Genomic DNA, 14,609 nt, shown 5'->3' with positions numbered 1-14,609 from the left:
GTGGACGCGGTGCGGCGGGGACCGGATCCAGAACAAACACAACGAGTTATCCAGTTTTATTCTGACGTCATAGAATTTAATCCTTTTTTCTTTTTTTTATGTTGAGTGTCACTATATTCTCGTTCGTGTGTATGGATTTTAAGGAATAAAATATAAAATGTGTTGTGTTCGAAAAGATATCCAAAAATTTAAGTCCTGAAACAGGAATCGCTGATGGCCGTGTGGCGGCTTGGCATTATAACTTTCCTTACGTAAAAAATTAAATTCAATACACTATACCTCTCGTATAGTACCTTTATAAGAAGGAAAAATGTGTATTGCGTTAAATTGAATTCGAAAGGACAACTCACTGGTGGAATTAATAATAATCATGTGTGTAAGTATGTATGTAGATGACGGTTCGTGTTACTATGAATTAAGAACTTGATTCTTTTGGTAAAATGTTGTGCATACAGAGAAAGAGAGGAGAGAAGAGATCTTGTTCCTTGTGTGTGTAATTATGTAATGAAGGATATCGAAAGGATTAAATATTTTCTTATATTTTTTTAAATACGAACAACAATAACTGAATCAAGGATAAGGATGTAAGAAGAGGTAATATTTAAATTAAAGGGAGAATATTTAATTCAAGGACTTGAATTCACACAGAAATCACATCACTTTCTCTTATATAATGCAATTCTTGATAATGGATGTTAAGAACCCCTTAAGGAGATCCAATAACACTGAATTTCCCACACTAAAGGTCTAATAACTGGGGATGATACCTTTTTATTAGGTTTAACATTTTAAATCAAGATCAAGATCATAAAATATTGACTTTAGTTCGTAATATTTTTAGGATCGAGGTATCTTGATTTTTTTTTATAAAAACATGATATTTGGCGTTTAAAAATGAAGCTATTCAAAGCTTCTATCTTTTGACATCTGACAAGTGAAAAGGCCCAAACACCAAGGATTAACCAATCACAGTTCATAAAACTAAAGTAGGTCATCGTGAAGTACCTTCTATTGAATCCACTTGACAAATTTCAGCTTTCAAGAAAAGTTGGTGGAGTGAAAAATATAAACCGTGTTAGTCATTCAAGAACAACTGAGAATATTGAGGAACAAACATGTTTTTCGGTCTTTTTTCAATTAGGAATTCCACAAACGACATAACACTATCGTATTCCACATAGTAACTGAAGTTTTAAGGATTTTTAAGTTCAAAAGCAACGTCTTATCTTCGGTGATAGGATCCTTAAAATGCAACAAAATGACCCGAATTTTCATCGAAAAATCATTTTCAGAAGAAAGATCATCTTATTAGGCAGACTTCTAACTTTAATGGCTTGGAAACCACAGAAATATTGTTACATAGCCATTTGATCATCAACCTGTTACTTTTTGATGTCGTATTTAGACTATCGATGAGAGTGTGATTGGACCTTATTTATATGAAAATGAGATTGGTTGAACTGTCTTGGTTATTGAATTTCTCAACCGGAATAGAAAAATATTGATGAAGAAAGCTTTTATTTTCTTCAAGACAAGACAGTTGCAATTTGGCGATTAAAGTTTTCTGACCGTGTTGTATCTCGAAGATTTAATTAAAATCGGAAATGATAACTTGTGATTTAACACTTTAAGAGCTCCACAATTTTTCCAAGACTTAAAAGGTGGAACACCAATTGCTATTGTTACACAAAGAAAAATGCATTCAGCCTTTAAGTGATAAAAAAATTCAGTACAAATTTAAATTTTTTGAGGTAATAGAGAATTGAGAAACCCGATTTTCCTAAATTTATTCTTGCTGATATTTTGAAAGAATGTTAACAAACACTTTTTGAAATCCATAGACGGTCGAAAGCAATAATAGAAATAATTGAAAATGAGTACTTACCCTTGGCTAAATCGAATTCACGTGGCTCAACGGACGGTGATCTCTTCATTTTTTCGTTCGAGGCAGTCATGATCATACCACCACTTTTTGTGACTCCACTCGGGCCATTTTCACTCAACGAAGACGAAGGCGTAGGAGTTTCAATTTTTGGTATTGACATAGCCAATGGTCGAAATCCGCCACCTCCACTATGACTTGATGCCATGGCTGCTGCTGCTGCCGCTGCCGCCGCCGCCGCTGCTGCAGCTGCTGTTGCATGATCATTTATTGATGATGGCACAGGTGAGGCTTCCGCTGATCTCCTTGCATAATTTGGGCTTGGTGACTCTTGATGCTGATGATGATGATGATCTAGCGTTGAATTCTGATTTTGGTGATTTTGCTGAGAAATTTGGTTTAAATGATGTTTCATTGAGTACAGAGATTGATTTTTCTCCATTGACTGTCCACTGCCTCCACCAGAACTACCACCACCATTGCTACCGCTACCGCCACCATTGCCACTTCCACTACCACCTCCTCCGCCTCCGCCACCACCATCAGCGCCTCCACCACCAACTGACGATAGTGACGTCGATGACGCTGATTGTGTGTCGCGAGCAATTTGAAGCTGTGGCTGTTGTAATTGCTGCGATGATGGCTGCTGCGGCTGATGCTGTTGGAATTGTTGATGGTGGGGTGGTGATAACGAAAGCTCCTTCTTCACACTAATTTCCGACGATGATGGGGACTTTGAGCGGGTTAAAGCAAGTGCTTGTGTCTATACAAAAAAAAACAAAAGAAACACAAATTTATTAGAATTAGAAATATGCAATTAATATATTTAGATAAAAAGAAAAAGCAAAAATAACAATTCAAAGAATAAAGAACGCGCATTTTGCATTTGCGTCAGAGCTAATAAAAAAGTCATCTAAGTTTGTGTCTATGTACCACAGAAGAACCACCCACAGATTCACAGATGCTATTATAAGTTCGCTCCAATTGAATTCCAACCCAGATTTCTTCCAAGATGTTTTATTTTAATATATTATTCGATACATTGATATAATGGTGCGTATTTTGTTGTTGTTTGTATTTTCAAAGATATAAGTGTGTGTATTTGTATGTGTATGTATGAACAAGGAGACTAATATAAAATGAAATTCAAATTAATTAAGCAAAATAGCTGTTCATTCGATTAAATGCATTTACATACGAAGAAATAGATGTAGAAATCCCCACTGATATTCAACTCAAACTGAGCTTGGTCGTTTTTGGTTTCTGTTGACCTCCAATGTTGTAAGTGAGGACATTTAAATCATTGCACGATTTTATTTACGGTTTATAGGCCAATGTGTGTTTCTATTATTTTTTTCTTCTTATTTGTCGTTGATCTCAAAGCGGAGAGGTTCAACTTCATTAATAAAAGAAAAAAAACATCTTAAGGAATGAGATATTTTTAGATGAATGTTTCACTTTTTTACAATTGATTACAACTCTGCACAATTGCCGCTCTATAGAAATTTTAAGACTTTCGGTTATAGCTTTCTATAGAGGATTTAGGATTAAGGTTAAGGAGTTGAACTAATAAATATTAATATTTTCAAAGGCTTAGTAGTTTCCGTAGATCCATCAAGTTTCTCTTGTTTTTTTTATTTCCGTCAATTAGGGAACTTCCCCACGAAATGTATGTTATGGTCCAAAACATTTGTATACAAATACAGGAAATTAGAAATAATTTCGTTAATGTTAAATCTAAGCTAATGCTGTATTTTGACTTAATATTTCAGAAATCGTAGAAACCTTGATACTGGGGAATGATACTATTTGTTAGGTCTTTAGAAAAATCTTGCTGAATTTTTGTATTAAAGCAAGCAATTCTCGAAATTCTAAATTGGAAACAAAAACTACAAGTTCAAAAATGTCTCTTCGAATGATATAATTGCTATCGGAAAACAAAATTTGAAAAGTTGGCTGTCATTGCATGAGATTCTCATTGGAAGAGAATTTATTGAAGGAAAATTCACGACAACGACAAAATACTAAAGCGAAAGAAATATTTGTAAAGATACAAAATACTACTTTATATTCCAAAATGTTCCCAATAACTAAAATTGTATGATTTATCCCAAATTTCTGTTGATTTCTATGCATTGACATATTCTTATGTGATGATTTCGATGTGAAAGTCGTTACTAGACTTGAACTTACAATTTTGTTTAAACAAAATATATCTTTTTTTCAAATCTCTAATTCTCAGTTTCAGCATAGTATGCCCGACACATAAGAACGGAGATCCTCTGAAGAAGATGGGTTTAGTGGTCAATGAGGGCAAGACCAAGACTGTCATTAAAAAAGGACATTGAACAACGATGTCTTGGACAAAACGTCACCATGGACAGCTATAACTTTGAGGTAGTTAAGCAATTTGTCTACCTAGGCACCGCTATTAACGCAGACAACGACACCAGCGCTAAAATCAAACGAAGAATAACTCTTGCAAATCGCTGCTTTTTTGGACTTAGAAGGGAATTAAATAGTAAAGTCCCCTCTCGAGCATTTAAAATCACCATCTATGAGACAATCATCATCCCGGTTCTCATATATGGCGCTGAGGCCTGGACCCTGTCAAAGAAAGACCAAAACTTCTTAGGATGCTTCGAGAGAAAAATTCTTCGGGTGATTTTCGGTCCCGTACGCATAGATGGAGAATGGAGGAGAAGACATAACTACGAACTGTACGGGTTGTACAGCGACACTGACCTAGTTAGCAGAATTAAAGTCTAACGGCTTAGATAGCTAGGTCATGTAGAGCAAATGGATATCAACGTTCTAGCCCAGAAGGTCTTCGAATCCAAGCCCAACGGACGGCGTAGAAGAGGAAGACCGCGACTCAGGTGTTCTGAATTTTTTTTAACTCAGATTTAGAAACCTTACTATTGAAGTGGCGTATTAAAGAGTTTTCTAACATGAGCTTTTGGTCAATTTGAAGCTGACATATTTTGACATTTGTATCAAATAAACTCTCATTGCAGGTGTCCTGGGGTCAATCCCTGCCTGTACCATGAATTGACAAATTCTGGAAAGAGCTTTCTCATATTATCCTTTCGGATTCGGATTGAAACTGTAGGTCCCCTCCATCCCTGGCAACAGTACTCGTACACAGGGATGGTTGAGAGTTGTTGTTGCGCCACCCAATTTGTTTATTTCTTTTACTAACAATGGAACAGTTTTTTCTTCAAGAACGCTTTGAAAAACTAGTGTACATTTTGTAGTCGCTTTAAGCAGTTTTACAAGCAAAAGTTTGCTGACCGTGGTATACATCGACGAAGTAATATGACAACCGTGATCTTGTAGCCTGTAGACTTTTTTTGTACAAAGTGAAAATAATGATCAACCCCAATGCTCCAAAATAGATCCAATACCGTAAAGACAGAATTATAGAATTTTCGCCAACAAACAGCTGAAAATGTGCGAATTAGTAATGGAAAACTTTGCGAAAAAGCTCATTTGAAATCCGAACAAACATTTATTCTTAAAAGAATTTCTGAGATTTTTTTCCAAACTAGAGTGTTAGAAATTCAGCTTTACAAATATTGAAGTGATTAAACAACAAAAGCTTTTCCAATCTGATGTCTGCCAATAATCCTATTTTTCTTCAGAATTTTAAGTGACAGCTAAAAATTGGCATACATGAAACGACATTTCGTAATCAACACTTAGTTTAAGTGTCATAAGGTTCCCGAAGCTTTATGTTTCTATCCTTTATACATAGATAGAAGGAGAAGGCAGCTTAATAAGCTGCCAATATCATTGACTCAAAAATGTTGTGAACGTCTGTCTAATAACACCTTTCTCAAATACCACCTAGCCAAAGATTCTTTACAATAATTGCTATACGCAGAACCTAGTTTAACACAAATTGTGACGTTTATACTTCATTCTTAGCATTCTTCTTCGGTTTTTCTTATTCTATACACCATCCAGAAGCACCACAAATAATATCGCATCCGAATCAGCGTCAACATCATGAATAATTTCATCTTTGATGCCTCTTGTCGCACAACAGTCTTTCGTTGACATAGAATTTATATCTTCTGTCTTATCCATCATCATCTTATAGTCGTCCTAGCCATCGCTCGTCGTCGTCGTCAGTTATTCCTCGTTTCTCTTCCTTTACTTTAATATCCATCTTCATCTTCTTTACTGTCATTGGGGTTCCTCGGCACGTCGATCATATTAAGTGCGTCGTCGCAATAATTGAAGCACTTCATGCTGCGTGAACGCCCAACAGACTAACCAATCCATCCTTTCGGGAAATATCCAAAACTCTCCAGAGCCACACAGTCATCCTTAAAATCCTCCACCTATGGCAGGTATCGTTTGGTCGACGCATATAAACATGCATAACAAAATCGCGAATAATATTGAAGACAGAAAAAAATACAAAAATTAGGAGAACGAAAAAAAATAAGAACAGAAAATAAGCGTAAAAAAACAAGCAAGAAATGAGCGAAAATTTAATTTCATCCGTCAATAGCCAGTAGCTGGCCTCCAGCGTTTCAGAGCTCCAGCGAGCTGGCTGCTAGACGTCAATAAATTTAAGCCTGCGACGAAGAAGTCGGGGATCTACAAGAGCCTCCCCGTATTCGGTGCATTGGAATTGCTTAGTTTTTTTTTGTGATGAGTGATGGGAAGAGTGGGGTATAAGGAGATTTCGGGTAATCGCGCAAAGCAAGTGGTTGCGACAAAAATTCATTAAGGCGCGCATTCGAAAGATGACGCGAAGACAACAACGACGTTGATGATGAAGATGATGATATCCCGCGAGCTTAGCTTTAGCCAACCTCCACCTCAAAACCTCAAAATTATACTTGAGGCTTCCTCAATCGCTCGATCGCTCGATGATCAACCATCACCATCATGCATACAACTTGCTCCCTGATGCGATGCTGTTATTCTGCTTCTGGTTCTTATATTCCGCCCGGGGGACACAGGAGTTGCGATTAAATTTTGGCAAACAGCATTCTGCGAATTCCAGTTGCGACATCTTCTTGGGCTTCTCATATATATGTATGTACCTATGTGTGCCCTGTGCTCTTTGTGCTGTGCTGCCTTAAGTGCTGATCTTTTGCTACTGTTTTCTCGATCGGTTTTCGGTTTGTCCGCACGCTTCTTGAAGGACTTGACTCTTAAAGAAAAAGATGGAAATGGAAGGGCTCTTTTGTTGGAGGAGATGAACCTTCTAAGGTATGCGCGCACGTTGATTGCATTTGTCTTCGTTGCCTTTGTCGTCTTCGTCTCACTTCAAGACGGGTAATGCAGTGGTGGTGAACAACGTAGATGCTGACTATGGCTGATGATGATCTTGTTTCAAGCTCCATACTGATCATACTGCTTGGGTCTGTGAAGGTTTTTGCTTTTGATTTCTTTTAATTCTTTTTGCTTTTTTTGTGTCCGTTTGCAGTTCACGCGCATGCCAGTTCATTTTTGCAAATGACATGATCCTTTTGCCATTTTGCAAACCACATTGATGGATATTTACGAATGCCTTTGCCACCAAAAACGGGCTGATCGAAGAAGATTTTACATGGCCTTAAATGTATCTTGTCACAAAGTGTCAGTGGCGATCTTTATCGGAAAATTGGGTTCTCGCTTGCTGCAGGCTGAGATGGCTTGAAATGGACATCAGACTTTAGGAGGACGGTATACGCATTGACAGTCGAACAGACAACAGGCAACACACATATGGGGACAGCGGACTTGAGTATTGTGTCCTATAAATGTTGTCATTGCATTGGATTGTCGTCAGGTATTTCACAGCCCATGAGACATCGATGATGTTGGGTTACCTGACTTTTTTTTACTTTTGTTTTTTTTTTAGTTTTATTTAATTTTTTTGAATTAATATAAGATTTTGAGATCATTTATTGGGCATGTCACTATGGGAGAAGAAGAATTGTGGCTGGTTTTGGAGTTTTGAGATTTGGGTTTTTTTGTATTCCTTTTTGTCACTGAGGTGGAGCTATGCTGTGCCTTATATGGTAAAAGCGTCTGCCGGACGGTAGGTTATAGGTAGAGCGAGTGAATATGTTTAAGGGAATTTGGTTTACTTGGTTTTTTACTTTTGGGGGAGTTCTTGAGTTATTTGGGATGGATTTTTTTGTAGGAGATGGTTTTTGAAAGATTGAATTTATTTAAACGAATAAGTAGAAGTGGGTTAAGAGATTTCTTTTTTGTGTGTGGGTATTTTTTGTGAGCATATTTTGATATTGGCAAGAAGAAAATTCTTGCTACTGGCGCCGAATTGTAAGTCATAAGGGACTTAAATTTTTCCAATTCTTCAATGGATGTTGTTTGTTAATTTCAAAATAACACTAACTTTTTACTTTTCCTTAAAAGATGTTTCTGTTAAATTGCTTTCTTCAAAACATATGTCACTCCAATTTTTCAAGATCTTGTTGATGGTTTCAATCTTTAGCTGTAAGATTTTTTGGATTATATTGGTATTAAGCGTTTGAACCGTTTCCGGATTGTTGTCATACATTTCCCACAAAGAAAAGTCCAAAAGAGTCAAATCGTAGTTCTGATCCTGAAAAAGCTGCCAACACAATTCGAGCATTTGGGTGGTTATGTGTCTTCAATTACTGAGTCAAATAAACCTTGTAAGTAAAGAATCCGAGATTTGCCTGGCGCGATGCTCAGTTCATAGGACGGTTACACTTGCGTTCAACCCCTATGTGCTGTCTTAAGATTTTCACGAGTACAGACTCTTTCGAGGAATTGACAAATCCTAGAAAAGTACTTCTTGTCATGATAAGTCCTTTCTTTCATTAGCCTTTTTGGATTTGGCATAAAAAGTGTAAGTCAGGAATGGTTTAGAAAGTCGGAAGCCATTAGGCCCTGGTCCTCTACAAACTGTTGTGTCTAATTGATACTATGTTGATCTATTAATATTATTGAAATGAGAGAATTGAAAAATGCCTATTTGCATACCAAGTCTAAGGAAATTTTGGCTCACAATACTTGAAAACTAACGTGGATTCATTTGCTCCATTTCCGCGAAGAAATCCAAGTTGATGTTCATTAGGAAACGCGTATTCAATTTGCAAAAACGTTTTCAACATTTCTCAACTAATTTGGTTCCACTTTATTGGGTGTTAGAAGTACAAAATTTCGTCACTGACACGGTATTGATATTTGAAGTTTGTAAATAGATGACTACTGTAAGCCAAAAGCACAAAGAGTGAATCTTATTTTTGAACAATATCAACGCCTATCAAGATCAAGCCGAGGTATTCTTATAATTGTCTCTCACTTAACTCCTTCGATCGTAATCTTCAATTCAATTTTGTATACCAACATTACATCATGCATGAAGGGTAAAATTATTACGCAACTTAAACAATTTGTGGCTACTGTCAAATTTATGATTACAATTATTATTTTTATTGTAACTTGCTGCACATCAAAGCTCAAAGGTAAAGAACTTCAATTTTGGTTGTTTTTTCTTTCAACTTGGATTCTTTTATCAAATATGTAATTATATTTAGGAACGAAGTACAAAAAAAAATTACGAAGGATCGAAAATATTTCAAAAACGTGTTTTATTTTTTTCGGTATTTTCGGTTTTCATCTTTGAGGGATTTTATAATTCTTGTTTTTTTGTTTTTTAATTCATTTTGTTACCAATATATTTATTGGTGACTTTTCGCACTATCCCTATAATTATGGACAGATTCACGTAGGTTGTGAAGAATTCAAAAGATTCTTCAATGATATACATACATAAAAGTGAGGTAGCAGAGCAGAAGAATAAAAATCAAAATTAAATAACACGATCATCTTTCCATCGTAACACTCAATCATGTGATGATATCCTGATGTGATGTGATGTGATGCGATGGAGCAATTCAACGATGTGAGGGTTTGGTACCATAAAGTAGAGATACTGAAATGGTTCTTCATTACACACGGAAAAAAAGTTTTGGTTGAAAAGGGAGCGAGGGGGTGAAGGAGATGCGAATGAAGAGAAAATTCCATCAAAAGACAAGGTTTTTGTTGTTGTTTCTTATTTTTTTTTATGACAAAACATTTTTGTTCTTATTAAAAAATTCTTTAAACAAGAACAATAATGGAAGAGATAAGACTTTTGGGAGGCTCTAGATTTTTAATTAGATTTTAAGAAATTCAAGAATTACTTGAATAAAATAAATTTCATATCTTGGAAAACTTATGTTCAAGTCTCTCAAACCTAAAGGTAGATGTTTTCAGCTCTAAGGATCTTTGTTTTTAGTGGTAAGTTTAAGCCAATGTTAACACTTATCAGGTAGGTACAGTTTAGCATCAAGGAAACAAGAGAGAACATCAATGATAAAGTGTCTTTTTAAATTTTATTTTATATTAAAAATATTGACGTGAAACAAACTAACTTAATCTTTTAACTGTAACCTTCTTAATCTTCACGAAATGCTTTGTTTGCATAAGGTTAGGTTTGTTTTAAATGGCTGTTCGTGATGTAGTAGGGCACACTTAAGCCAGTTTAATGGCCACCCATTGTGATAACACATCAATCTTGAGGCTTTCTTCTAAGCTCAATGCAACTAGTTTGAGCACCTTGTGAAACTTGAAATACTGATTTTCATATGATTGAAATTGTTTGTATCGTTATAAAAGAATTCTCTTGGTAATTCTTGCATTGGACTGTCATCCTAGAAGTCTTAGGTTTGATGCCTGCATAGCATATGCCATCTAAGGTGTTTTTCACGGGTACTGCCTCCTGCGAGTAATTCTTGTCATAAAAAGTAATTTCTCAAATTAGCCGTTCGGATTCGGCTTAAAAACTAAAGGTCTCCTCCATCCCTGACAACAGTACTCGCAAGCAGGAATGGATGACAGTTGTAAGTCACTAGGCCCTAGTTCTCAACGGACTGTTGCGCCACCCAATTTCTTAATTTTAATTCTTGCGTTTTTGAGCTAGAGCAGAGAATGTACAGAAGAGGTGAAAACTTTTTCCTTCTCTTCCTCAATCCATACAGCTTCTGCAAAAGTCATTTAAGAATACGCTTAACCGTGTGGTGTGGTTTCCTATTCGACAGTGCCCGGTTATGACACCAATTATCGAGCTTACATGAATTAAGCGCTTTAAATCTAGCGTAGGTTAGATGTTTTTTGTGACCTCACACGTGGAAAGGTTTGCATTAAGCTTCTAATTATTTAGAGAATTTCGGTTTTTTTTATTCAAAAATAGAGATTTTTTTTAAGGTTGCCAATATAACTTTGGGTAGGTTTTGCTTTGTCAGAGTTAAAGTTAAAACCATTATTAAAAAAATGTGTACTTTGTTAGCCAAACCCATTTAGCCGAATCATTTTCAGCGATGTGGCTCATTTCTGGCTCAACGGGTTCTTAAATAATCATTATTTCATTTTAAAAGTGACCAAAATTCTCATGATACTCCAGAGACTTCATAAGAAGATGTGGTTAACTTCTTAAGGCTATGTTTTTAACATACCAAAGGTATCATTGGTTCATTTTTCTATAAGTTCGAAAGCGATGACAACATTCCCAAAGGTACACCCAATCTTCGTGATTTGTCGATACTTATATCATTCATTTCGAATTTTTAGAAAAATGGTTCTAAAACGTCGCAAACGTTCTTAAAAGAAGCCAATACTTATAAATCACTTTATTTTATCAAATACTTTAAGATACTAATCGAATGTCCATATGCAAAGAGTTTTTATGAAATCTCGAGACCATAGGAGCAAGTTTCTTTATATTTAAAAAAAATCATCATTCTTCCGAAATACAAAACATGAAACTTAAGGATTTTTTGCAATGTCAAAGGTATAACTAAATGTGTGCCAAAATCTGTTCTCATCCTGTCTAATTCACCTGTTTCACTTCGTCTAACTCATAAAATATCTTTCCTTTTTTTCAAGTGAAAACATAGATAAACACAACAAAAAAAAAATCGTCTGATGAACTTTAAATATGCCATAAAATAAAAATGCTAATCCTGGAATATAACCATCCATTGTAAAGGACAGGTTAAGATTTAAGGAAGAACAACAGAAAAAATAATAAAAATCACATCAACAATGAAATTTCCTACAAAAGGTTTCGTGTTTAAAATTCAGGAACATAATAAAAATCCAGTAACCCAAAAAACAAAAAATTTAGAAACGAAAAAAAAAAACCCTTAAGAGATCCCACCATCGAGAAATCAGAAGCCAACGACATTCAATCCACATCACAGACAGTGATTAACGAAAATTAACTCCTTGTAGCTCCCTTTATTCTTTTCTCTTCCTCGGGATGTGGGGATGAGACAATGTGGATATCTTAAGGCGATCGAATTAATTTTTTTACCAAAATAAAAAAAACGTATATACAAAATAATCGAGAGGAACCAATAAAGCCAATTGACCGGGAAGCGAAATTCTATACCCTTTTAAAACTCTACATATCTACGTATATAGGTACGAAAGAGTCCCTGTCTGTGCTCTCCACTGTCCCTGATGTGCTACACACATGTATAGTATATATCTACATAAAATGGCACCGTACCTAACCTACAACATTAAGCTGAACACAAATGTGCTGGCTTGTCAAGAGGATAAAATTCGATCAAAATTTTAATTGGAAGCCCTCAGGAATGATTGAATCCCTCCATACATCCACATTCATCCATCGCATCGATCATATCCCCCAAAGATCGACTGACCGACCAACGATACAACGAGCAACGAGCGACGCGAAGGACGCACAATTGACGATTGAATCGACAGACGACGCGACGGATGACGAACAAGACGACCGACCAAGCGAATGTTGTGACCGACGCGATGATCGATTTGTCCACTCTTGATCTTGAGTGTGCGGATATTTTGGCGCGGCGCGATGTTGATTATGATGAAGCCTGGTTGACGACGATGACGATCGATGATGGCTGGTCCTGAGGAATGATGGATAAGACAGGATGTGATGTTGCCAATATAACATTTGCTTCTGGGTACTTAATCGCACAACTGGGCTATCATCATCAGGGAATCTGCATTTCTAATAATTTGATCACCATTGGCCAGCTTTGCATTGGTAGTCCTTGCGTCTTTACTCACCATCACTATGCCGCACCGCACCTCGCAAGAAACCCACCACCGCCGCCGCCACTGCCGTCATCATCGAAGGAGCTGACAAATATTTTTCTGACCTCCTCTGGAGTGGGCCCATCATCAGTGCCCAATGTCGTCCCTTAATAACATAGCATGTGTTATCATCAGGAACCACAAAAGGGGACACAGCAGCAGCAGCAGCGCATCACAGACCTCGGCTGTAGACACTCAAAAAATGCAATGACGAAATATGAAATTAGGAGATGAGACCCGAAAAAAGCCACAAAACGATCGAGAATGCTTTGAGCCATGTTTCTTCGGATACCAACGTACGCAATATTGGTAGCAAAGAACGGAGACGGCAGCGGCAGTGGTGATGGTGGCGCGCAACGCAACAATAACCTTAACCATCCCTGGCTATAGTATAGACACTCTTGATGTTTGATGGGCTACCGGATTTTTAATGTCTTTTAATCAAAAATTCAATGTTGTTAGCGCTACCTGTTTGTCAAGACCATCCATCTTTGACGATAAATGCTTTTTATTAATCCACACATATTTTTTTTCTTTAATTTTTTGTTGTTTTTTATTGCGATAACTCTGATGGATATTTTCATATGACGATGATGGCGCGGCGGCAATAGGAGCTGGACATGATTTTGGTCAACATCCTTCAAAAGGCTTATAGTGTATAGTGCGTAAGATGGAATTTATGTTGTTTATTTTTTTGGGAGGGCTATATCTACTTATGTTCAAAACAAGAAGTTTTGTATTTTGGCTGCATTCTTTAGACTTTCGAGAGGATGAATTTTCTATATAAGCTGGGCATCATGACGCAGAAGAAAAGAAGAAGAAGATTGAAAACGCCATTAAATATTTTGTACCACACATAAAAATACCTACTAATATGATGGAAATATTTCTGTTTCTTTCCAAAACCAGAATTTAGATATTTATTAGCCAAATGATCAAGACGAAAAGACTCTTGGTTGCAATTTTTTCGAATAGCCCAGCATTGTTATAAGTTGTTTATGAAATTTTCGTGTACATATACAAACTCATGCTAAAAGATTTGGATGACTAAAAGGATTTCAATTTTGGCAATTTAAGACACAACTTTTCATATTTCATAAACATTTCTGTTCATTTAAAATGTATTTTTGAAGATTTTTGAGCTAATATTAGCCAGTTGCATTCCAGCCCTTAAACGACTCAGCCTTAATACTAGCACTTCCAGGAATGCTCAGGGCGTACTGTCAAGTATAGAGATTCTTTCTTAAATCGCACATCACGAATGTGAAATTCTTTACCCAACTCTGTTTTTCCCTCACATTTTGATGTTCAAAACTTTAAGACTAATGTGAACTGTTTAAATGCTCAATATGTTTAAATATAAACATATAAAGGGTACTAATAACCCTTGAATTTACGTAAAAATATTCACCGAATTCGTCTCTCAATAAGTCCATTGTTGCGCGTGCTGTAGCTGTCATCACAATTCAAGCTCTTGGGCAATAAAAAAATTGATATCATCTCACGGTAGCGCTCACCATTCACATTTACGTTACGATTCGCATCATCTTTGAAGAAGTACGGTCCATGATGACACTAGCCCATAAACCGCACCAAA

General features: G+C 36.3%; 1 protein-coding gene across 1 annotated transcript in view; it reads right to left on the bottom strand.

Moving 5' to 3' along the window:
- LOC129952249 (uncharacterized) overlaps positions 1-14,609 on the bottom strand; it is a 135,252-nt gene that overhangs the window by 62,294 nt on the left and 58,349 nt on the right. Inside the window, exon 2 of the mRNA XM_056064750.1 lies at positions 1,886-2,645. Within this exon, the coding sequence (XP_055920725.1) occupies positions 1,886-2,645 (760 nt within the window). The remainder of the gene's footprint in view (positions 1-1,885; positions 2,646-14,609) is intronic.

This window comes from Eupeodes corollae, chromosome 3 (genome assembly GCF_945859685.1).
Source record: "Eupeodes corollae chromosome 3, idEupCoro1.1, whole genome shotgun sequence".
NCBI classification, from domain to species: Eukaryota; Metazoa; Arthropoda; class Insecta; order Diptera; family Syrphidae; genus Eupeodes; species Eupeodes corollae.
The sequence above is the reverse complement of the archived record's forward strand: the minus strand, read 5'-3'. Positions and strand labels throughout refer to the sequence as shown.